Source organism: Aulonocara stuartgranti, assembly GCF_965226115.1.
Source record: "Aulonocara stuartgranti genome assembly, chromosome: 23".
Classification (NCBI taxonomy): domain Eukaryota; kingdom Metazoa; phylum Chordata; class Actinopteri; order Cichliformes; family Cichlidae; genus Aulonocara; species Aulonocara stuartgranti.
The window spans coordinates 32,632,169-32,658,426 of record NC_138958.1 but is presented as its reverse complement, the minus strand read 5'-3'; the positions used below and the strand labels follow the sequence as shown (position 1 = coordinate 32,658,426).

Sequence of the window (26,258 nt, the reverse complement as noted above, 5' to 3'; positions counted from 1 at the left end):
CTCACTTCCTTTTATCTGTCACATGCTATAATCACATCACAAATATATGATGGTAATGCAGAGAACCCTGCAGGCGGTGTTTGTCATTACTGCATGAAAACTTTGTGATTACCTCCAATAAACTTCACTACAAAGCCCACGGTAAAACTGTCAGCAACATCGGTGTCGAGAACACCCGTGTAAATCACAACGAAAAAGTTTTTTTGGGGGGGAAATGATTTTTCATGTAGCAGAAAGAATTACATAGCTAAAAATCAACTCAGCCTTTCTTTGTCTGTAAGTCTGTGAGCTAAAATGCTGCCAGATGGCTGTGAAGCTCTACAAACACATCCTGAAAGACAAACCTTTACCTTTATGTCTATGTCTGAATGTACCTGACTGCAGGCTAACTTTTCCACATTCATCAGCACAAGCAGTGAAACTGCGCTCCTCCTACACTATCCATGCTTTGACCTTGATTCATCATCTGTGGACTGTGACCTCCTACATAACACTGCACTGAATGCATTCATCCGTGGCTCTGCCAACTTATGGCCTTCTTCACAACAGGACTCCGGCTTTCTCTTCATGGCTGTGTGAAGGCTTTTCAGCAGGCGCCTTAGTTAAGGCCTCTTTAAACTCCACCTTGTCTCCTTTGATTCCAGCACCCGGCTGTCCTCTGGGTCCCCGTGGCCCTTCCAAGCCTCGCTCTCCCTGCCAAGATGGACAAAAAAGTTACTGCAAATTGACTCTTGAAATATCAGTAAGATGTATGAAAATAATGCCAAAATAGGAGCAGAAAAATAAGTATAAAAGTTAGAATAATAAGATATTAGTCAAAATACAGATGTTATTTTCCAAAAGAACTCACACAGTGTAAAACATTACACGACTTTGAAGCCAAACAGGAGTTTTAGTTTAACCAATGTATCATCTTTCAGCTGCTTCCTCATTCCCCGAGGTTTCACCACAGCAGATGGATCCACATACTTGATTTGGCACAGTTTCTGTACCAGATGCCCTTCCTGACACAACATACAGGCCTGGGCCCTGCACTAAGAATACACTGGTTTATAACCCCTCCCACTCACCCACCCAAGGCTGGATTTATGTCTCCTCAGTGTCAGACTGGGGATGTCTTATATGTAAAGCAAATGTGTTAACCACTACAGCATGCTTTTCATTCACAATGAATTATTTCATCTTTTTAATCTGACTTTAAAGAGAATGATGGCTTTGTAACTGAAAAGCTGCCATTGGAGTAATGTGCATTACGAGCTGTTTCTCAGTTAGTTTCATGGCTTCTTGTGATGGTTTAGCAAAAACAAAATGCTTATTGTTATTATAAATGTTCAGTTTGATTTATGTCAGTTACTGATAGAAGAGTGTAACTTGCTCACCAGAAGTGGCCTGAAAGATCCAAACTTGCACACAGTTTCTGTTTCTTCTACGGAAAGCAGAAGTAGCCATACTATATAGTATATAGGAATATTGTGGTATTTCATGTATATCAAAACGTGCCTAGAGGAGATATAAGTATTACACAAAGAGAAAAAGCAGGAGGAGAAATTCACTGAGGGATTAGAAAGATAATACAGGATGACAGTCAGTAAAATGAAAAAAAAATGCTGCATAATGTCCTGCACTTTATAGACTGCAGAAAAATCCGATTTCCCTTAAGGAAATATTTCTGCGTCTTCCAAGGACATCCAAGGACAACAGAAACAATGTCGCATAGAGGAGTACACTGATTAACATGCCGCTCTTGCATGTTAGCCTCAAGAGGTAAAGATTTACTGTCGTAACTCTATGATCCCTCACAAGCTGAGGTGCTAATGATGTGGAAAAAGCTGCAGAGCTCCTGTGAATCTGGAGCCTGTCGAGGCTTGTCATGTGAAGAATGCTGCTTTGGAACAAGAACGCCATTAAAAAAAGTGGGGAAAAAGCACCCTTGAGGCCAATCTTCAGCAGTGGGGGATCCACCTTCTCCTGTGTGTGTGTGTGTGTGTGTGTGTGTCGGGGGGGGGGGCATGGCTGATACCATCACCAAGGCAAGTCGCCAAGTGATAAATCAAATAGTAGTCTGAAGCAGTCTAAAGTTGAAAATTTCACCTGAATTCCACTTCCTGTGATACAAAACTGCTCTGTTAGTCTTATAACAAAGTCACAGAGTTTTTACAGTAACTATGTTTAATTTAGCTGTGTGCATTTATCAAAACAACAGAGCTGCATGACAAATGCACAGATCTGACACCTGTAATTTGAAAGAAACCACAAACATTTTACAAAGGAACGCTTCCAAAAGTAATAATACATTTTTGCAATTACACTGATGTTGAGCTATGTTGTTTTTAATTGCTTGGGGAATCAATACAACTTTTGTGAGAGATAATTAAAATGATCTTAGGGCTGAGTCTGATAAATATTTTAATATTTTTCAACATTAAAAAGAATGAAATAACTCTGCTGGATGTTTCAAATTGTCTTAAATTTTCCACTTTCATTTCAAAAATGTCTCTGTCTGCATGAAAACACAAAATAACACGTCACTCAAAATCATGCCAAAAGAACAGGTGGAGGCATAAATCTAAACATACAGAAATGTTGGCCAATCAGAAGCCCATAAACAAAAACACGCTGTGCAATCTGAAAAAGGACGGGAAAACTAAGAATAACAATAGGAAACATTAAAGCATCACAAAAACATGCTGTGTATGTCTTCTGCACAGTATAAGGACACACTCAAATACTGAATGAAAAATTTTTTTGGCCCAAAAATGTCAAAGATATCTCTCATGTGGAAATTGCTTTGGAAAACGAAAACAACATGAGAGAACGTATATATCCACATGTGCTTAAAAGACACTGAGTGTGCATATATGAATGTGTGTGCCTGATGGCCTTGAGAAAACACAGACATACGAAAAGACTCTTTATTTCCTCTCTCAGTGAGTCACTGACATGATGCCCTGGCTTTTTTCTTGAACCATCTCTGAAACTTTTTTATGCTTTATGTGGAGATGTTCTCATGTCCTGTGCTGGATACGATCAACGGACTAGATCACAGCACGAGGTAATGAGAGCCATACCACACTGTTAATTTATGGAACTTTTGTGTTGAGTTATCATGTCTTGTAATCCTACACATCATCAATTTCCTGTCATTACACTCTGGAATCTGGAGCCCAGATGGATCTTTGTGTAGGTCAGTTTGTAGATATGAAAGGTATGAATGCCTTAAACAGGGTCAAAGGGGTTAAAAGAGTTTCCCTGGCTGTTTTTTACACGAAAAAGGTCAGACTTAAAAAGCATGAACGCTAACTCACCTTTGGTCCAGGCAGACCTTCTCCTATCAGCCCTCTCTCTCCTTGGACTCCCTGTGGTCCTTGAGGTCCCTGAGTAAAACAAAGGAAACTGAAAAGATGTCTCAAACTAGGTTGTCTCTGAAGATAAAATGTAATGTCCCTGCTTGGATGTCAACATTTCGTTCTGTTGCTTCTTTACTTGTCTCTTGTCTAAGGTGTGGTGACAAACTGGATCTAACCCCCGCCAAATGTTTCCATCTGGCCAAGGTATTAGCAATAGATCCTTAAACAGTGAGGGGGGTTCACAGAGGGGAAGGTTTGCCTTCAGGGACTTTTGCCAGAAAGCTTTTTTAAAAGTCAGGTGTAGTAGTTTATAGAGCAGCAAGGCTCACATATATATTAGGTTTTATTGGATGTCTGACAGACAAGAGACAGGAGACTGAGGTTGGTGTTCCATGTGTCTCCAAACATCAAAATTCTGATTTTTATTGTTATTCTTTCATATTTAAATTTTTTAAATTACTTTTAAGTTGCACTTTGATTTTAGATTTAGCCATCATTTACCTGCGGCAGAAGTTTAAAACTTGAATTAGATATTATGTGTAGCTAGCCCTCCTGAGTATTTGTTACATTTAATAAAAACTGTTGATGGCAAAAAAAAAAAAAAGCCCATATATATATATAAAAAAAAAACACCCAGCACGCCCCTGCGGGCGGTTTTATCCTTCAAGCTCGGGTCCTCTACCAGAGGCCTGGGAGCTTGAGGGTCCTGCGCAGTATCTTAGCTGTTCCCAGGACTGCGCTCTTCTGGACAGAGATCTCCGATGTTGTTCCCGGGATCTGCTGGAGCCACTCGCCTAGCTTGGGAGTCACCGCACCTAGTGCTCCGATTACCACGGGGACCACCGTTACCTTCACCCTCCACATCCTCTCGAGCTCTTCTCTGAGCCCTTGGTATTTCTCCAGCTTCTCGTGTTCCTTCTTCCTGATATTGCTGTCATTCGGAACCGCTACATCGATCACTACGGCCGTCTTCTTCTGTTTGTCTACCACCACTATGTCCGGTTGGTTAGCCACCACCATTTTGTCCGTCTGTATCTGGAAGTCCCACAGGATCTTAGCTCGGTCATTCTCCACCACCCTTGGGAGCATCTCCCATTTTGACCTCGGGACTTCCAGGTTATACTCGGCACAGATGTTCCTGTACACTATGCCGGCCACTTGGTTATGGCGTTCCATGTATGCCTTGCCTGCTAGCATCTTGCACCCTGCTGTTATGTGCTGGATTGTCTCTGGGGCATCTTTACACAGCCTGCACCTGGGGTCTTGCCTGGTGTGATAGACCCCAGCCTCTATGGATCTTGTGCTCAGAGCTTGTTCTTGTGCTGCCATGATTAGTGCCTCTGTGCTGTCTTTCAGTCCAGCTTTGTCCAGCCACTGGTAGGATTTCTGGATATCAGCCACCTCCTCTATCTGCCGGTGGTACATACCGTGCAGGGGCCTGTCCTTCCATGATGGTTCCTCGTCTCCCTCCTCTTTCTTGGGTTTCTGCTGCCTGAGGTATTCACTGAGCACTCGGTCAGTTGGGGCCATCTTCCCAATGTATTCTTGGATGTTCCTTGTCTCATCCTGGACTGTGGTGCTGACACTCACCAGTCCCCGGCCCCCTTCCTTCCGCTTAGCGTACAGCCTCAGGGTGCTGGACTTGGGGTGAAACCCTCCATGCATGGTAAGGAGCTTTCTTGTCTTTATGTCAGTGGCTTCTATCTCCTCCTTTGGCCAGCCTATTACCCCAGCAGGGTACCTGATCACGGGCAGGGCGTACGTGTTGATGGCCCGGATCTTGTTCTTACCATTCAGCTGACTCCTCAGGACTTGCCTGACCCTCTGCAGGTACTTGGTGGTTGCAGCTTTTCTAGCGGCCTCTTCATGGTTCCCATTCGCCTGCGGGATCCCCAGGTACTTGTAACTGTCCTCTATGTCTGCAATGTTGCCTTCTGGTAGTTCAATCCCCTCAGTTCTGACTACCTTCCCTCTCTTTGATACCATCCGACTACACTTCTCCAGTCCGAACGACATTCCAATGTCATTGCTGTATAGCCTGGTAGTGTGGATCAGTGAATCGATGTCTCGTTCACTCTTGGCATACAGCTTGATGTCATCCATGTACAGGAGGTGGCTGACAACTGCTCCGTTCCGTAGTCGGTATCCGTAGCCAGTCTTGTTAATGATCTCACTGAGGCCTATGCAGAACAGCAGTGGGGACAGAGCATCTCCCTGGTAGATCCCGCACTTGATGGTGACTTGTGCTATGGGCTTGGAGTTGGCCTCTAGTGTTGTACGCCACATCCCCATTGAGTTCCTGATGAAGGTTCTTAGGGTCCCATTGATCTTGTACAATTCTAGGCATTCCAGTATCCAGCTGTGGGGCATTGAGTCATAGGCCTTCTTGTAATCAATCCAGGCAGTGCACAGGTTGGTCAGTCTGGTCTTGCAGTCTCGGCTGATTGTTCTGTCTACCAGTAGCTGGTGTTTTGCACCTCTGGTATTCTTGCCAATTCCTTTCTGTGTCCCGCTCATGTATTGACCCATGTGCCTGTTCATCTTAGCCGATATGATGCCTGACAGGAGCTTCCATGTAGTACTGAGGCAGGTTATTGGTCGGTAGTTGGAGGGGACCGGTCCCTTCTTGGGGTCCTTGGGGATCAGGACCGTCCGGCCTTCAGTTAGCCATTCCGGGTGTCTCTCGTTAACTAGCAGTTGGTTCATTTGTGCTGCCAGACGCTCGTGGAGTGCAGTCAGCTTCTTCAGCCAGTAGGCGTGAACCATGTCGGGCCCTGGTGCTGTCCAACTCTTCATACTGGAGACCCTTTCTTGGATATCTGCCACTGTGATGGTTACTGGACCCTGTTCAGGGAGGTCGCTGTGGTCTGCCCTCAGATCCACTAGCCACTGAGCATTGCCGTTATGGGTTGCATCCTTCTCCCATATGCTCTTCCAGTATTGCTCCGTCTCCAGCCTTGGTGGTGCTGTTCTCTTATTGTTCCCTTGCCACTGAGAGTACACCTTTGCTGGTTCTGTGGAGAACAGCTGGTTTATTCTCCTGCCTTCTATCTCTCTGGTGTACCTCCTCAAGCGGCTGGCCAAGGCTGTGAGTCTTTGCTTGGCAGTTTCCAAGGCCTCAGGTATGGACAGCTTGCTGTATTTCTTAGGCACCTTATTTGTCGCACCTTTCTGCAACTCTGTTAGTTGGCTAACCTCCCTCCGTGCTACTTTGATCTTGCCCTCTAGCCTCCTTCTCCATGGAGGGTACTGCCCCTTGTGGCTGTTCAACTTGTAGCCAAGCATCTCACTGATCACTGCTGCCGTATTGTAGATCAGCTTGTTAGTGTCGGTAATCGTGGTTGTAGGTATTGCCCGTAGTGCTGCATTAACATCATCTAGCAGACCTTCTGAGGGTACTTCACGTAATCTTGGTAACCGGCTACGGGGGATCCAGGTTTCAAGCTTGGCCATGATCCTATTTTTCAGGTCAGTTCCTCTCGCACTCAACGATCCTTCTCCTATCTCCTATATATATATATATATATATATATATATATATATATATATATATATATATATATATATATATATATATATATATATATATATATATATATATATATATATATATATATATATATATATATATATGACCACATGCCCGCATTCTGTATGGCTGAAGGCATTTGTCCACAAACACAGTAAGTAACAAAATCTATAAGAAAATGGTCAACATATTGCACAAAAGATACATTATTCCCTCAGCAATTATTGTTCTAAAGTTGCAATGCTTATGCAGGGTGCAAAACATTGCAAGGGAAAAAGAGAGGCATATCCCAGCTGTCAAGCACTTTGCTTTGAGTTTTAGTCACACTGATCTCAATGGTACAATTAATGTAAGTTAGATTGTCTCTCCAGGTAAAATATGTCTCTGCATGGCTGTCCATATTTTCTTCTGTCGCTTCTTTACATGTCAAACGATTCTATCATTCACATTTATACAGAAATAGATCACTTTTTAAACTATTTAATACACTGCTGAAGCTGTATGTGTCTAAGAGGTATTTTTCTTCCTAAACATGCTCATAATGGTCTTTATTTAATGTCCACTGGACAAATCTTCACACCTTTCAAGGTTTACTCTTGTTTCTGCCTCCTTTGCCTTGTCCAAAAACAGCACTTTTCCAGTTTAGCAAGCTAGTTGCCATAGTTACTCAGGTTGTTTCACCATTCACTATTTCAGCTGCTTGGAAGAAGGTACCAAGAGCGAAAAATGCTATCTTCTCGCATTTTATTTATTTATTTATGTATGTATCCAGAAGTTTAAGTACCCCCTAGACATCATTACTCCATACCCATTACATTGTACATTTGGCATTTTGACATTACATTGCCATCATCTACAATGCTAATGTGAAGTGTGAGTTGCTAGTTTATCTCACCGGTGGTCCAGGCTCACCAATTCCTAGAGGACCTGGAGGCCCTGGTTGCCCCTGGAAACCAATATCACCCTGCAAGAAAGTGAGAGGAGTGCTCATACAGGGTGAGAGTCAAGTGGATTATTATGCCTTTGTAACTTAATTTTCCAAAAGAATAGGGTAGCAGACTTTACCTTGGGTCCCGGAAGGCCAATCCCTTGTTCCCCTTGGATTCCAGGTGGCCCAGGAAGTCCCCTTTCCCCCTATAAAAACAAGCAGGGACAGACTTGTGGATACAAAGGCGCATAAACAGTTGCACGTACAGTTGTAAACAACAGCAAAAAAAATCCGAAATGACTGACTTTCTTTCCCACACCCACATAAACATACATGTTCTGCTTCCTCTCCTTCTCAGCTGTTTTTAAAGGGGATTTAGGACTACGGGGTTCCTTCATTCCTTTAGCTTTATTGTTAAAGAATGCAATTATTCACGCAGAGGTCATAAATCACAGCTTTGCTGTGCAACAGGAGGGCGAGCAAAAGGCGTGAAGAGGCTGTAGAAATGTTAGCAGGCGCATACCAGTAGATTTTTTTTCTTCTGTTGCCCTTTCAAGCAAGTTGGGACAATGTTTAATGCCAGACATTAGTCTGCCATTGAGGTGATATAGGATGACAGCCAGATTATCAACATGAACATTCTTCCAAAATAATTAAGGAGGGAACACTTGGTGGGGGAGTGTGTGCTTATGGCAGAATTGGCAGGTATAACACGGGACTGGGGGCTTAAAAAGTGGAAACAGACAAATAAGCTGACAAGGTAATAACAGATGAGCTACTTCAGAGGGCTTTCCAATGTTCCAGCAGGGACGGATCATAACTCACAATAAAAGCGTTCAAATGTATAGTCATTGAATCAGTGTTATCAGTTAGTAGAGCTACTTGACATTTGTGATGTTATTTATGCCGGCGCTGGATGAAGTTAATCAAATTGCATTTTAAATGTCAATGTTGTGCGTGTGATATTTTGCATCTGACGATCAAACACTTTATTTATGTCACATTCTTCCATAGGCAGCAAAGCGTTTCATGTTTCACCACTACTACTCCACAGGTACCAGAATTATTGGAGGCTCCTTTGATACGGCTATGTAAGACTTAACCCAAAGCAGACTTCAAAGGACTTTATGTGTCCAGCTTAAAAAAAAGTGTATCCTTTAGATATACATCTGGTTTTTAAGATTTTGGGTCACCTTTGATGAATGATTTTGGGCTGGACAAGGGGAAAGGCCAGTCTCTGGTTCAGAGAGAATTCCATCACATATAAAGGAATGTCTGATTTATGTCTCCTTTAGTTCACTTTTGTACTCTCGGAACAAGTTCTAAAGACATGTAGTGCAGCCTTGTTGAAAATCAAATGAACTTCTAGCCCTTCCACAGGGGCCACAGTGGAAGGTGGAGTGAAAAGGCTGCCACAATCAGATGCATCTATCTTAAATGTAAAAAATGCTTTATTCTCTACACAACAATCAAACAAAAGTAGGGACTGGCTTGATTGCTCAAAAATAAAGTTCCTCTAAAGCCACTTAAGGTGGCTCTGAAAGTGAGTGAGTCCTGATAGACTCACCAGTTAAAATGTCCAACGTTACAACATTAAAAACCTCATTTAGAATCCATCCATCCGCTTCTGCTTATCCTTCTCAGGGTCCCTGGAGCCTTTCCCAGCTGTCGTAGGGCAAGAGGCAGGGTACACCCTGGACAGGTCGCCAGTCTGTCGCAGAGAGCCATTCAGAACTACAAGTAATTTAGATTTTTCAATTAACCTATCCCCACAAACTACATGTCTTTGGACTGTGGGAGGAAGCCAGTGTACTCACGCAAACACAGGAAGAACATGCAAACTCCACACAGAAAGACTGATAGTGGATTGAACTCAGGACCTTTTTGCTGTGAGGCAACAGTGCTAACCACCGTGCCACCGTGCTGCCCCTTATTTTGAGTATGGCACAAAAACTATTTTGGCTTCAACTGTACTACTGCTTTAATTAAGTATTTGGATACAGGCTTAAAATGATATTGTAGGTGTATCTATGGTTGCTTTAATTGACAGGTACACCTGCATGGGTATAGGTTTACCTACACAGTTGACTTAAGCTTCAACTCAACCAGTGATGCTGGTGCTTTTTGGAGAATTTTTACTCTCATCAGTGTTTTCATTGGGACATCTAACGGTTTTATTTCATTTCTTTTTCTTAAGTAATTTCCCCATTTTTTTAACATAACTTTTAATTTCCCTGTGCCATGTTTTTCAAACATTTGTTTTCTGCTCTTACTTATAAACTGTTTTTCTTTTAGTCAATTTTCTGTCTTCACATTAATTATTACCTTCTGGCTAAACCTGTCAGTTACTGGTTAACTTATTGGACACCTGGAAGAGTAAGAAAATCAACACATTTTTTGTGTGTAACAAGAAAATTTTTTTTTTTTAAAGAAAAGCAATAAATAAAACACATTAACCGTTTATTTCACATGAATTGTGTGACTTTAAATCCAGCCACCTTAAAATGACTTAAATCTACTGTATCCATTTGGAGATGTATTAATCAAAGTGGGGTTGCATCAACACTAACCAGATACTTACTCTGAATAGCCAATCACCTGAAAAACAAGTTAATACATTGAATGTAGGCTGGACTATCAGAATATCCTAACAATTCATTGAAAAGCCCTCAGTTGAACCTAAATGCTGCAGTAAGAGTACTTACAGGGACAAGAAAGCGAGAGCCTATTTCTCCCATATTGGTTTCCCTTCATTGGCTCCCCGTTAAGTCTAGCATCTCTTCTGTGGGCCAAACTCCCACGAGACAGCCTGTTTACCTTTAGAATAAGGCTTAAAATTTTCCTTTGTAATCAAGCTTAGTTAGGGCTGGATAAGGTGAGGTAAATGGTAAATGGACTGATTCTTACATAGCGCTTTTCTACTCTTTCTGAGAACTCAAAGCATTTTATACAACTTACCCACCCATTCAAACTTCTTCATTCAAGTACTCTCATCTACGCTTTTGATAAAGCTTATAGTCAGGGCTGGATCAGATCACACTGAATCCTCCTTTAGTTACGGTGCAATAGTCCTAGACTGCTGGAGGCTTTCTCTGATGCAGTGATCTCTACCCATTATGTGAACCGAGGCTACACTACACTACATACAATCAGTATTTTAGATGGAAGCTTCAAACATGTCAACCACTGCAATTGGCTTCATTGAGACAGAGGAGTACTTACTTTTTTGCCCATCACACCTTCAGGTCCAGTATCACCAGGTGGGCCGGATAAGCCCTAAAAGTTAAATGAGTGTGTGAGTGACACACTTATATATAAGTAAGTAGTAGACAGAAGTAGTACATTAAGTTAATGTAAATTAATTATGGATAACATAGACCGACATCTTTGAAATAAAAATACTGTCCTGATGTCCTACTGACCTGAACAACAACATGCTAAGGCTGTATGGATAGGCTACACCTGTTGATGTGTACCTGCCACTAACAGTCACTATTTAAAAAATATCATACAATTTAATGACACAAATTTGTCCTCTTTTTTTAATCATTCTTAAGTGCATTGTGGGATGTTTTGACAGTTGATATGATACCAAGAGATATAAAAATTTAAATTTACTTGAAGTCCACGATTTCCTCTTGGTCCAACTGGTCCTTCAGGACCCTGTAATAAATGACATTTGTCAAGCTTCATATTCACAAGCAGTGCTTTAGCAACTTTGTAATATTTGAACACATATAAGATTTGTTTCACAGCATTCAAATTGCAACATACTCTGTCTCCCTTAATTCCAGGTGTGCCACACTCCCCCCTCTCTCCCTGTGATAGAATAAAAAGTGTTAGGTGAGTTCTTTAGTATAGCATCATTATGCATAATTTAGGACTTGTATCCCATGGTTTTTCTGTGACACATTTATGACACAGAGTGTAATGCCCAAGGATAACTTTATCATTGTACAATGGGAAATATGTAAACACAAGATTGGCATCAAAGATAGTTGAACAAAGTTGTAAAACTGAAACAAAACTGAACTGCATCACATTTCCAGTATTACTGTATTATATCATGTACGGAGGATATAATTCTGTAGTTTCCCACAAGCATGGGGAAGTTTGCGTAACCATGAAGACAGAGAGAGAGACATAAAGAGAGACTAGAATCTATACATTACCTTCTCCCCTTTGTATCCTGGTTTTCCCTGTGTGTACAAAACATCACGTCAGGAGGATAAAGACAAAGAGAAAAGCGCTGGAATACAGTTAACAAAAAAATACTTCATTCTTCTCATTCTACAATAATGATTTATGGAAGAGCGATGTTAAGGCTTTCACACTGAATTTGTCAGTCTTGACTTAGCCTTGACCTTACCAACTTGATTTAAGCTCACCTCTGCTCCAATTCGACCTGGAAGTCCACCGAGCCCAATCTCACCCTGTGAAAAAGGGAATTTTAGTTTAAAAAGGAAAGGCAGGCCACGTTGTTTGCATGTGCTTTAACTGTGTGAAATAAATACAAGTCTGCACCTTTTGTCCTTTTGGGCCAGGGCTTCCATCCTCTCCAGGACGACCCTTCTTGCCCTGTAGAGAAAAACATTGTAGCAAGGTTAAAGATACATAATCATCGACAGAGTAACATTTCTGTTTGTTAATACTTTGTATAAAATAAATATATTAAATCTTATTTAATTAACTTTATTCCCAGTACAGATAGTGAATAACTGTATTTTACTGTAACTACCTAGCAATACACCTTTAAGTCTGGCCCATGCCATCTCTTGCAGGAGACCCTTCAGCATGTTGAACAGCTGTCAGTGGAAGCGAAGGCCAATAAAATAGCCTTCCTTCTTCCTATTGCTGTGCTGCAATGCACAGTATAACAGCTCTTTTTGTTTAACAGAAACATGTTTCCAGTTCATCACAGCCGCTGAGTCTGGGAGCAGATGAGACAAAAGAGATGTGGTCTGCATGCGAGTGTAAGTCCGTAGACGAACAACCGTCTGGTTGTTTTTGCTGTTTTTGTGTTGTGAACTATGCATGCTCTTACATTGTAAGTATACGCCTTCTTGTGTGTGTCTGTCTTCATACAGTGTTTCCGTCAGTGTGTGCAGATAGACACAGCTTTGGTTTTGGAGCATTAGGTTTGAGAGGGTAATTACGCTGTTCTCATCCTGTGAAAATACATCAAAGAAAAACTGCAGTGTCTAATTGAAGCTGACCTTCTCGCCACAATAAAAGATATCCTCTTGTCACGACATGGCTTTGGCAGGCAAAGGAGGTCTTTCATTGTAACATTGTATCTGCTGAGATGTGTCCTCACACAATCCAAAGTTCACGGGTTGCTTTAACAGACGTGATTCAGCAGATTTCTCATGTACATTTAGATCATTTCTGAAAAAAATCGCTAGAGGAATGTACTCTAACTGCTTCAGGGTTGTTTAAAACCATAAGATTTACTAAACTCCCTCCAAAAATGTGCAAGTAGTCTTTTGGCATAGACACTGAGTTGTTATCTGTGCTGTGCTTGTTATCAAGCAAGCCAGTTTTGGCGTCAATGTCTTTTCAGCACAGTAGAAAAGTATGGATTATGACTGTAAAATAAATGATAACAATTGAAAATTGATAAATGAATTATTAAATATAATTTCATAACTTTATACTACAGAAATTTTTACATAGTGGCGTTTTTTAAATGTCATTCTAATTTATTATTTTTTGATCTGGAAAAGCAGAAAATACAATTTTCTAATGACTAAAGCTAAAAATGTAACTGAAGAAAGGCTGTTTAGCAGTGTACTCAAACTGTTTAACTTCTTCTAAATTGTATTTCTCTGAAGAAGATATTTAGAATTCAAATGCTGCAGTTATTTGCTTCTGTTAAACAGAGCTCTATAGTGAGTGACAACCCCAACCCTGGTATGTTTGGAGGCTTTCGGTGGGTGAGGCTCAAAACTTAGAACACTGTACCAACTGTCTAGTAGCCTCTAGCCTCTGGGGCTTTTCTGTTGCCAGCGATACTGGTACATTACAAAAAGTAAATAATGAAGAGGACCAACTCCAAATTCTTTAACTTCATCTAAAATCATCAGGTAAACAGTTGAAACGTGGACATATTTGGGTGTTCCAACATAATAATGATCCCAAACCCACATCAAAACTGGTTTTTGAATAGATAACACAAGCAAGATAAAGCAAACTATTAACTTTTTGGAGTGGGCATCTCAAAGCTCTGACCTCAGCCATATTGAAACTATGATTAAAAACAGGGTCTCTATCAGGAAACCAACCAATTTAAATGACCTATGAAAACAAGTTTGGTCAAATATCCATCAGAATGATACAGGAAGCATCTGGTGCAGAGTTGACTTACTAAAGGACATCCAGCCAAATATATACGTATATATATATATGAGCCAGTATATGTAATTTTGATAGCTCAGTCAATTTTTTAACTGTACTGGCAACAACTTTAAAATTAAACATGCTAACTGAAGTCTGTAAAGTCTGAAAAGTAGCTCTTGGGCTTTTTTTTTTAGTAATTTCTTTGAGCACTGCAATATTTGACATTTGGGTGAAGTTTGGGAATTTGTGAATATTTTCTGCTCTCAATAATCTTGCTCACTGTACAATGATGGACTACAAGTTATTTGAAAATGGCCATATAACTCTTTCCAGATTGATGCAGAACAGTGATTGATTTTTTTAAGGTTACTGATGATGAGTCTCCTGCTTTGTGTTAACAAATATCTGATTGCTACAGACTAGTGAACATTCAAGATCCTTGTTTTTATAGAGGTCACACCTCTCACACCTGGTTTTGAGCAACTCTGTAAAATTAAATTAAATATTTATCTTTTATTTATATGTAAAATGCAGTTATTTTCCTTGTGTTGTTACATAAGAAAAAAGGCAATGTTACCCAATTTTATTTATCTAGTTACATATTAAATACTTTATTTAGTAATTATTGATTATTGGACACTTTTCTGCTCCATAGATGTTGGCATACTCACAGCAGGTCCACTGGGTCCCCTCTCACCCTTCTCACATGCACATTTGCTCTGCAGGGGGCACTTCAAAAAACAAGAGAAGAAGAGTGAGATGGACCATACAGGGGCATATATAACAAAATATGTCTGGAAAAACATGAGGCTCAAGACTTACCCCTTCATCAGCCACAGCCGTCTGTGATGGAAGAAGCAGAACAATATCAAGATGTTGTAACCTTCTTTTTTTTTTTTACATATATACAATTCAACAGAGTAGCTCAAAATTGAAGGTAAGACAATATTCTCAGTATTCTGGCTTCAAAACACACATCTAAAGACACGTCTGTTATTAGAGGACCTGAGTGTTGCTGTTCAATGGGAACTAAAGATAAAAGACAAGTTCTCAGCTGGGACAGGACTACATGATTATGACATACAGATGCTGACTGTACAAGGCAATGAGATGAAAGTCGTGAGTGTAGATGCTGCTGGGCTGTTGCATGCCATGAGAATTCAGTCTGTCAGATCCAGTGTTCTGGGAACCTCGGTGCAGGTTTTCCATAAAGATTTTCCTTTGTCATGTGTACCACCTGTGTCAACAGTAAAGCTTAAGTTTGAAGCCTGAGTGGCATTTGAGGGGCTTGTTGAATGATGAAGCATGCTTGCATGGGTTTGCTGTGTTGCTGTATTTACTGCACCCAATTTTCCCACAAAGAGTTATAATGTGAAGCACATGTTGCTGCCAGTAGCCTGGAAGCATGTCTGGAGAATGTTTCAGAGCAACACATGCTGCAATTGTCTTGGCAGAAATACTTATAAAAGTTAACTTACCTAACTTAAGTCAACATAAAATGTTTCTTAGTTTCATCACGTTTCTCTACAGAGTTTTATTGCTAATGACAGCAGATCTATTACCATGGCAGCCGGTAGCAGGTGTACATAGGGGATGCAATAAGGCAAGAAATCAAAGCAGTGGGTGGTAACAATGGCAGCAGCAGTGGAAGTGCTTATTCAGTGCCTTGAGATACTAAAGACTTTTGATTTGGAAAGCATCTGTCTGCATAATGGCTTTTTGAAGATTTTATCTGTCATAATTCTTTTCCCCTCTGGAAACAGGCAAATATCAAACATACATGCAATTTCACAAGCAGTGTAAGAGCCGTAGGTATATGGTTTCTAGCCAGTTCAGAATGATAACTTGTAAGTCTGAACATGCATGAGCGTAGGCTTTTCTTCCAAGGTGCTTAAATGAAAATGTATTTAGAAAACTATAATTGGGCAATTTATATTTTTGTGCCATGAAAAATTAATTGCACCCTGCATGATTTCTTAGCGTTAGTGCGTATTTGTCAAACCCCCAAAAAGCAAAAAATGAAATTTTGCATCAGGTTAAACACATTTTAGCATGAGAAAAAGCAACATGAATAAATACAAAATGTGGTTCTTTAATGATTATTTAAGGGGGGAGGGGGGGGATCCAAAGCTTAGTTCATTTTCACTAGGCATGCCCAGGCTTGATTAATGCCATACTCGATAAATCCTGAAATCACTTAAAAAGAACCTGTTTGACAAACCTGTTTGCTAAATGATCTCAGAAACTAACACATCATGACTCTTTCTTTAAAAAAAACAACAACAAAAAAAAACTGTTGAAAAACAATGTCAAGAACAGAGTCTGGAAAAACTTTGGACTCTACTGACCCACATGAAGAATTATTCACAAATGGAGAAAACTAGAAACAGTGGTCCAAAAGTGCCTCAATAACTAATACAACAGGTCACAAAAGAACCCAGAACAACATCTAAATGTCTGTAAAGGTTCTCAGTCATCAAGGTCATCGAAGTCTAAGGAGGGTCATGGACCCCCTATTGATCCTCTACCTTATCACACGAGCCAAGGTGTGAAAATGGTGTGGGTCACAATCCAAGCCAAGGTTTCAGGTGAACCCACTGACCCACACCCGTTTTGACACCTTGGCTCGTGTGATTAGGTAGACGATCGGTAGGGGGTGCATGACACTCCCATAGGGCTTAAAATCTGGGACTCTCTACGAACTCAAGAAGCTTCTCGGATGAGAGGTGAAACGTCTTCAAGAAACTTAAGAAATGCAATCTTCACTTTCCTCAGTTAAGGTCAGGGTTCAACAGGAAGAATAAGCCTGGACAAAAATGGCATCCGTGGGAAAAGTCCAAGCCAGAAAAACACATAAAGGCTTGTCTCATAGGAAGGCTTGGGCAGCATTACAGCTTAATAACTTAAATCATCATTTTGTGTTTACTCTGGTTATCTTTTTTAATATTGAAATTTGTTTGATTATCTGAAACATGTAAGTGTGACAAATGCCAAAGACTAAAAAATCAAGAAAGGGGGCAAATATTTTTTTTTATTGCAGTGTACCATAAAAAGCTAATAAGCCAGTCTGTAGCATACAATCCAAAACAAGCAAAAACTAAATGTTGTTTTTACTCACAATTTCTTTAATAACTTTTTCCGCAACGTTTCTGTCCTGCAGGTTGTGAAGGTAGCGGGAAGCTGGAGAGTTAGCAATTAGCTGCAGCTGTGCTTTATTAGCCAGCTCGTTGGCTTCAGGCGTGATTCCTATGGCAAAGAAACGGACACCCTGGTTCTTGGCATCAGCCACAGCTGAAAATATGTCTGGGTTCCTTGGGTGAGAGATGCCATCAAAGAGCAGAATGGCCACCTTTACGCTGCTGGTATCTGACTCTTCTGAGTAGATGCGGGTCAAGTTAGTGATGGCATAGGTGGTGTAGGTGCCGTGGCCAATATACACAATTGGAGAAATTCGGGCCTTAAAGTCTTCTGTGCCTCGCCACTGTTTGAAAGTCTGCTCTATGATGACGTGACTGCTGTACTGAAGGAGGGCTGCACGGGAACTCAACCCCCGTCCAGTCTGCAGCCGCAGGCCCTGCAGCCGGTCCATCAAGTCTAAGGCAAAGCGCTTTTCCTGGGCATGGTTGTCCTTGGCACTCTCTGAGCTATCGATAAGAAAAGCTATCTCCAAACTGCAGTCCTCATCAACAAGCGCTGCAAAGAGAGGAGTTAGGCTTTATGAAACATGCAATAGCAAAAATATCAGCTGCCTTAAACTGAAATCTCTCAGCTTTTAAATATTAATGAAGCTATTAGTGAAGAGGCAGGAGAAAACAAGACAAGAGAGCAGAGACGACACGTAGCAAAGGGCCTCAGGTCAGAATCGAATCGCATTATATTATATTATGTTTAACATATTACATTATGTTATATATATATAACCAATGAGTGATATCAACTAATGTTTAACATTTAAAATGCAGAGCGTAAAGGACCAAGTAAGTATTTAGCAAACAAAGCACATGTTGCATTTCACTGTTACAGGACAGCTGTTAAGCTTCACAGCAAACCTCTGGATACAATGAATTTTCCTGTATTTGTTGGCTGGAAATTTTCATTTTAATGATACCAGCCAAATGCAAAGACCCCACTGATCACAGTCAAACAAATTTCATTACTAGGGGTGACATTTTTATCAGACTGTCCTCTAGAGGGGGGAAAGGTGATTTATTAGGTTTATTGACTGTTATAGGCTGATCGCTTTTCCAGAACAGTGTGATGACTTTGTGAATGTGACATGTCATTTTAAAAAGAAAATAAAAGTAACTCAACTTGCTGCACCAACCTTGGTGGAAGGAGGTCACAGATCTAATACAGGCTGAGGATAAATCACATTAATCTTCACGGGAATATGTCACAGAGAGAATGTGCCTGGGGAAACAGGACTCTGAGCGAATAAAACGTTTGGGTAACAGAGCACTGAATGGTCACGAGGGAGATGGATGATTCTGAGAAGCCTCAGAGATACGATCAATCCAGGTGGATTGCATCCTGCAGCGATGTCCTTGTTGAATATCATGTTCTACTTTTTACACCTGTAGCTGTACTGTTTCCTTACCTGAACAAATTCCACACCACTTCCTCCAAATTAGAGTATTAGTGGAAAAGAAAAAAAGTAGACTCTGGTTTTCTTAGAAATTCTTGAAACAAAAAACTTACATTTGCCATTTGGAGGTATGAAGTTTGAAGAATATACTTTGTTCTTCTTCTTAGGGGTTACCGCTGGTTCTTCATCGCCTTCTTCATAGTCCTGTGCCAACAGACCCTGAAGTCCCCACAGCAGCAGGAGCCAGTGCATGGAGGGGACCATGACTTCTCTAACAGGGGTAAAGGAAAAACGATTTAAAAAGAGATGCATTTGAATACTGCGCACAAAACCCTGTACACACTCACAGAACAAGCTTTAACAAGCATAAATGTTTAAGACTCAGCCATCAAGCATGCATACCTTGCAGTGTTGCTGACTCCTTAAGAACTTGTGCCCTGTACTCCGTAGCTCTCCTGGCAGTGAAATTCAGGAAAAAGTTTAAAATAGGACAAATAAGAATTTCTTCAGTCAGAGTAAGTTTGATTCCATGTCCTGTGCGTCATGTTTATTGGCCTGTTGCAGAAGTTGTTGCAGAGTCTCCAGATGCAGCAGGCAGCATATGGTCACACCAGAAGCTGAAGCAGCAGTGAAAAACCCCAAACCTTTATTCTGGCTCTCATGGGACTCCCATCAATTCAAGCCATCCCCAAGCTTGCATTAAATGAAGAGAAGTCCGGCCCTTTTTCTGATGATCGCTCCCTTTGGGTGAGAGTGTGGGTGGGGTAGAGAGGCAGTTACAGACATTCTAGAAAGACATGATCGAGCAACCAGTAACCTTTCCCTCTAAGCTCATTTTTTTGTAATTGCTGGTTGGGTTCCAAGTGAGTATTTATCCGTGTTTTCAGTGTGTTTTGTGGCAGTAGGGCAATTTAGGACATAAAGATAACGATATTATAATATGTCTGGTGAGAAAATGGGCAATCTATCTAGTTTTTCAATATACAAGATGCCTCACTCATCCAAGCACTTTTTATACACCTAAGTGCTTTTTTGTGTTATCCTTGCCCAAGGATACTTGGTCATCCAGATTCGAGTGCCCAGAGCTTAAACCACCACCCTTCTGATTGGTAGTTGACCTGCTCTACCTCCTGAGCTGTAGCCTCTCCACTGGTGTTACTCTATTATCTAACTGTCAATATGACTGGACCATTGAAGTCCAGGTTAGCTATTTCAGGTAACTATTTTGCCTCTTGGAGCCACTGTGAACTCATTGCAGTTTATAGATGTATGACAGAAGCTCATCTAAAAATGTCCCATTGACCCCCTGCTGTACATGTTATTAGCCTTCCATCTAAGCCAGTAGTATTTATTTTAATATTATTTTAATATTTATTCATATTTGTGTTTACCTGATAATTGTAAGTCCAGCCTTTTAGCTCAGATTTTGGACCCCACCATTAACAGAGGTAAACATTTAGCTCATTGTTTTTTCTGTCTGAATATACCGCTAATGTATATTGGATTTTTAGAATCTATTTGTGGCTAAAAGGAATAGTAAGAGTAAAAGAAAATAAAGCTTGAAGTCTCCATCAAGCCAAGGGAACAATCACTCCATGGTCATTTTCTGTAGGTTAACCAGTGCAAGCAGCCCCGTTGCGAGATCTCGCAAAACAAACTCGGGATCTCGCAAAACAAACTCGGGATCTCGCAAAACTTTTGCAAGATCTTGCAAAACAAACTCGGGAGTTGAAAAGTTGAATTCCAACGATGGCGGCAGCTACTTAGTTGTAATATTATTCTTTCTGGGTCACAAAATACACTTTTAAGATATTTTCAGGCGTGAATGTAGTTGTGTAAACGTCAGATACCTGTTCGGTTTACAAGACATCACATATTTGCAAAAGTGCTCCGACGTTTTCGGAGATAACGGGAAGTCGAGACCTACTACAGCCAGGAGGAACACCGCCTTCCCGGCACATCGTGCCTCGACCTCCCGGTCGGCTTCGAGCTGGTGGCCTGCGAGATCCCGAGTTTGTTTTGCGAGATCTCGCAAAAGTTTTGCGAGATCCCGAGTTTGTTTTGTGAGATCTTGCAAAAGTTTTGCGAGATCCCGAGTTTGTTTTGCGAGATCTCGCAAAACTTTTGCGAGATCTCGCAAAAGTCCGTCTTAATTTTTTTTTCCTCCCATGTCCCCTGCGGGGCTCCGTACTCTTAAGGTAACACACCGTGCAAAAGAAGTTACCAGAATCCACCTATGAAAACACCCAGAGCACTTATCTGTTTTTCCTTTGACTTGATTTCCTGACATTTACAATACTCCGAACTAAGTAAACTAATAAGAATATTTACAGACCAATGTAGTGTCTACAGGTAAATACTAGTGTAATATATTTCTGAGAGTACATCTGGATGGAATTTTCAATATTCATTTATTTATATTGTTCAGAACCAGTAGGTCTAATTTGGACCCACATGAATCCTTTTGAGTTCCAAAGAAAAGTTTCATAGCTCCTGAAATATATTATAATATCTGTGCAGTACTGGATCAGAGGAGTTTTGTATTCCCAGGGTTTAACCATATAACTTGAACCAGACTCCCATAACTCAGAAACTGGAATAACACTTGGACTAAATGAAGAAATGGATAGGCTCAATACAGCAGGAACTCAGCGTAATTGGCAGTCCAAATATAATCAAACAGTATATGAGCGACTTTGGCCTTTGTGATGCATGGCGCTCCCTTCACCCCAACAGTAAGGAATGTACTTTTTTTCTCACATGTTTATCAAAGATGAAGACTTTATTAAATATTTTTAAAAAGAATGGACTCTATATTTAGACTATAAAGACACTCCCGGAACTTCAGCATCTGTTCTATGGGAAGCAGATGGGAAGCAGGGAAAGCTGTGATGAGAGGTAAAATAATTTCTTTCTCATCACATAAAAAGAAAGAAGAAAACAAAAATATTCAGGAATTAGAAAAAAACATCAAATCCCTAGAAGAAGCCTACGTGTCTCACCAAGATCAAGAAACAATGAACAAAATAGGCAAAACAAAACTAGAATTAAATGAGATAATTGATTAAAAAAAATATACATAAATTCTTAGTACAAAGACTACGCTTACTAAATTATGAACATGGTAATAAATCCGGTCAATTTCTAGCAAACCAGTTAAAAATAAAGAAAGAAAAAACAAGATTCTGCTGTTCAAGATTCATCTGGGAACACAGATGAATCTTGTTCAAAACAAAAAAACAACATTTTCAGGGATTTCTATAAAACGTTGTATTGACCACAAATAAACCCATCTAAAAAAGAAATTGATCAGTTTTTGGACAACAACTCTTCCAAAATTATTAGACACTCAAGCAATGGCACTGGATTCACCACTGACGCCAGGTGAACTCCAGGAAGCCCTGATAAGTGTGCCCAATAATAAGGCTTCGGGTCCAGATGGCTTTCCTGCAGAACTCTACAAAGAATTCTGGACGATTCTAGCGCCAGTTTTTTACTGAACGTTGTTGGAAATCAAAGAAAAGGGCAGACTTCCATGAAATATGAATTCTGCAAACATTAATCTCCTGCTAAAACCAGGCAAAGACCCTGTATATCCCTCAAGCTATCGTCCAATATCCCTTATAAATGTAGACCTTAAAATAATCTGCAAAGCTCTCTCAAATAGACTAGAGAAAATAACCCCCCTCTTAATTCTTACGGGTCTCCTCAGCTCTTATATCCCTGGGAGAGCGCTTAGATCAGCAGGCCAAATGCTCCTGGTGCGACCTAGTTCTCGGCTCAAGACCAGAGGTGACCGCGCATTCGCCGCTGTCGCACCCTACCTCTGGAATAACCTCCCCCTAGCTATTCGGGCGTCTGATTCAATTCAATCTTTTAAATCTCAATTAAAAACTTATTTGATTAGCCTTGCTTTTGTAACAGCCGCCGTTTTCTTTGTGAGTATTTATTATTTATGCGGGCAAAAGCCTGTTCTAACGTTTGAGTCTATAAGGTTTATTTTTTAGCACCTGGTGGCTCTTTTTTACGGAGCCCCGCAGGAGACATGGAAGGAAAAAAAATTAAGACGGACCTTTTCGAGATCTCGCAAAAAAACTTGGGATCTCGCAAAAGTTTTGCGAGATCTGAACTGGGCCCCGGTCCAGATGGGCCTGGGCCCCCTTTCGCTGGCGGGTTGCAGAGTATGGGGGCGGTCTGCATCTCCCCACCCCAGGGAAAAGGGTAACACTACCTGGGTCTGGGTGCAGTTTCCCCCTCCAGAGGCAAGGGTACCTAGACCCGGGGCTTAGAGTACGCTTGGGGAGTGTGATTGTGTGTATAGTGTCTCTTTATGTCTGTGTCCACTTTGGGTGAGTGTTGAGTAATTGCATATGAGAGCATGAGGGTGGGAATGGATGTTTGTATCTGTGTGTGCCTGTTTGTCTGTGTCCACCGAGGTATCAGACGCCACCTCTCTGGGGACATCTCAGGCCCTCCAAGGTATGGAGGCCTATCTCCCCCACCACTTCCCCTACCAGTGGCAGACGCCCTCAGACATTGGTGCGTTGGTGGGTCTTTGTGTCCGGGGATGGGCGCCCAGGTACACACCGACTCACTCCTTGGTGGCTGCTTGTCGGGGCTTGGAGCCTGGGGCTCGCTCGGGCCACTTCGGGGGTGGGGTGCCCTCAGCCTCTCGGCCTGGGGCTCGGTCACTCAGGCACGGCTGGCTGCCGGCGGAGCTCACGTGCACGTCACTGAAACCCCCCCTGGCTTCTGCTCCGCGGCTGCTGAGTGAGCCCTCATCTGGGACTCTCCTCAGCTCTTTCTGGGACAGTGGCGCGGCTGCCCCTCTGTTGGTCTTCCTTGGTCTCTTGTGTTCTGAGGACCTCTGGATGTCTGGAGTTTTGATCTCCTCCATACCTGCTTCATGCCCTGGAGGATGGGGCTATGCCCCCACCCACACCTTCTAGCAGATCATTACATGAAGGAACCTTTTAAATACAAGCGCGCTCATGCTCACAGGTGTACACATGGGTGCTCACACACACAAACTACACCCTTTTTGGCTCCTACCTCAAAGCACACTGTGCATCTTGCTATTTAAAAATGTTAAAAAATTAGTAAATAATTGCATTCTGGTGTTGTTTATCAATCAATCAATCAATCAATCAATCAATCAATCAATCAATCAAATTGATTGATTTATATTCTGCTCAGCATCAAAATGTTTTCTGTAAACCATAAAAAATTTTCTGTACACGAAAGTTTTGCTGGTTTGGTCTTCGCACCACCTGAGTAGAAGAAAAAGAAAGAAAGAAAAGAAAACACTTGGTGTTGTTATTGCCTCCTTTGTTACTGAATTTAGGTAAAGGTAAGCGGTCACAAAAAAATGCTCTCTTTCAAAGATAAAGCTGCTTAAATCCCTTTCTTTCAAGTTTCAAGTGCTGATTAAGCAAAGCAAGAAACTCTTGAAGTTACTTTTGTCGTTTCTGCTTCTGCTTTGGATATTTCACATGAATCAAGGGAACGTCTGTTGCACAGACTCTTTTTTTGTTCCATAACACGCACCATATGGTAAAACTAGGATGCAGCATAGCACTGAATTTCAATATGACACGTCTAATAAAAATGAAGGGCCAAAAAATTTAGAAAATCTTCTGTAAAACTAAACAAACAGCTGCAAATCCACAAAACTCTCATGACACTTTTTTGAGCTCTGTTTTCTCACTTTTTTGCATTATTAAAAACGGGTTGCATTTTCCATCTATGAACTTTTATTTGTTGACGGTTTTCTAAACGCAACACCCACCATGACTCTAAATTTCACAACAATTAACTGACATTCATTGAGAGCATGATAATAAATTAATAAAGATGATCCTATCTGAAAGTGTACTGTGATGCTCTGAGCACATGCAGACACCACTAAAGGGCATCAATAAAGAGCAGGGCATGGTATTTTGATGCAGTGACACAGAATTGAATTTTAATGAGCAAATAGCTTCATTGGAAGAAGACGTGTATGGCAGATCGTTCTTTTATGACACTATGGAAGAAACCACTTAGCTCTTTGAAATTCCATAACCCCTCCAGACATCTTTCCGGTGACTTTAGTTTAATCACTGCTTTTACAAGATAATGCATGATCTTTAAACAGATAGTTACAGCACCACAGACGCATGACATGCGAAGCTCTTGATTGTCGCATCAATGCATATCACATATTTTTAAGATTGTTTGGAGCAACAAAACACGCATATGTGTCCCAACAAGCCCTCGCATCAGTGTGGTGTAAAGGAGAGCTGAGGGCTATACCACAGTGGAGTCAATAGCTCAGGCTTTTGGTTGCCATGTAAAAGGTTTTCACAGAACTCTTTGCAGTTCTACATCGACCTAAATATGCCTTTACAGGAACTGAGAGATAAAGCAGCAGCCAGGTCCTGGTAATCAAATGAAACTGATTAACTGATCATCAGTAAGTGTGAGCACTTCCATAAAAGCAGAATTCTGGATGCTAACATAATCGCACAGTCTTTCCAGGACTGAATGTTCCAGCAAATTCACCACAAGGTCAGACCATGCAATGTTTGCAGAAACTGCAAAAATCCAAAACCTAGATCTCAGACTCTGCAGGCCTCAGCTAGCATGTTAAATGTTAAAGTTCAAGACATTTGAAAACGACTGACAAAATAAGCCGGTTCCGCTTTCTTAATTCTTCGATAAGTCAGGGCCAAGCCAGCTCCGATCAGCCAGAACCCTGTTACCATGGTTCCGAATAGGTAGATATCTTCAGCACTCAGGCTCACCCAAGCCCAAACTTCTCGTTGAGAAAGGGGTGTCAATTGCATATGCAAGCACGACTTCCACTGTGAGCATTCTAACTGCTCCCATCATCTCATGATCAAAAATAGGAAATACAGTTTGCCCATAGATAGTGCCCATAGAAGGTCAAAGGTTACTTTTTGTCGATTCAAACAGAGAGTAGATTCTACAGATAACTCCGTAATGATTAACATTAGCACATTAAGCTTATGTGCTTGAATGGTAACCACATCGACCTCTGCTGCATTTGACTGTTTGAATAAACATGTTGATTCTTGTATCACACTCTTGTGAACTCATATAGCAGATCACTGTGGCTACAGTAACAGAAACTCAAAGTCTGTCTAACACTAAGTAAAGGCTGCTAACTGACGTCAGTATTATTCCACCAACAACATTGGAGCTTTTTCAGCAGAATTGTTAAAATAGTTTTTTTCAACGAGCTTCTACCTGTAACAATCCAGCAACACAAACCACAAAGCCTAGCAACTAATCTCAGTCATCAGTCATCAGACATTACTTTGGGGCATGCAAAGGATGCTTAACTCATGTGCTGTTTTTGCAGGCAAATTCAGACTAGTAGAGCTCTATCTGAGCCTGCTGGTTGTCAGATAGTCATCTACAGGCATGGGGAGGGATGCCAATTTTTCACTTAAAGCAATAACCCAAATTATAGGTGTTTAAAAAAATTGTTTAAAAAACTAATAGAATACCACGAGTGCATCAGCA

General features: G+C 41.1%; 1 protein-coding gene across 2 annotated transcripts in view; it reads right to left on the bottom strand.

The window, feature by feature from the left end:
- LOC309701461 (uncharacterized protein) overlaps positions 1-19,474 on the bottom strand; it is a 36,011-nt gene extending 16,537 nt beyond the window's left edge. For both annotated transcript variants that reach the window (XM_082525688.1, XM_082525689.1), the window contains exons 1-15: positions 19,131-19,474; positions 18,842-18,999; positions 17,262-17,836; positions 14,966-14,986; positions 14,815-14,874; positions 12,329-12,382; positions 12,193-12,237; positions 11,977-12,003; positions 11,579-11,623; positions 11,423-11,467; positions 11,027-11,080; positions 7,942-8,010; positions 7,772-7,840; positions 3,306-3,374; positions 625-693 (exon numbers count right to left, since the gene is read on the bottom strand). In XM_082525688.1, coding sequence (XP_082381814.1) covers positions 625-693; positions 3,306-3,374; positions 7,772-7,840; positions 7,942-8,010; positions 11,027-11,080; positions 11,423-11,467; positions 11,579-11,623; positions 11,977-12,003; positions 12,193-12,237; positions 12,329-12,382; positions 14,815-14,874; positions 14,966-14,986; positions 17,262-17,836; positions 18,842-18,992 — 1,353 coding nt within the window. In that variant the 5' untranslated portion in view covers positions 18,993-18,999; positions 19,131-19,474. The remainder of the gene's footprint in view (positions 1-624; positions 694-3,305; positions 3,375-7,771; positions 7,841-7,941; positions 8,011-11,026; positions 11,081-11,422; positions 11,468-11,578; positions 11,624-11,976; positions 12,004-12,192; positions 12,238-12,328; positions 12,383-14,814; positions 14,875-14,965; positions 14,987-17,261; positions 17,837-18,841; positions 19,000-19,130) is intronic.
- Between the last annotated feature and the right edge of the window lie 6,784 nt (positions 19,475-26,258).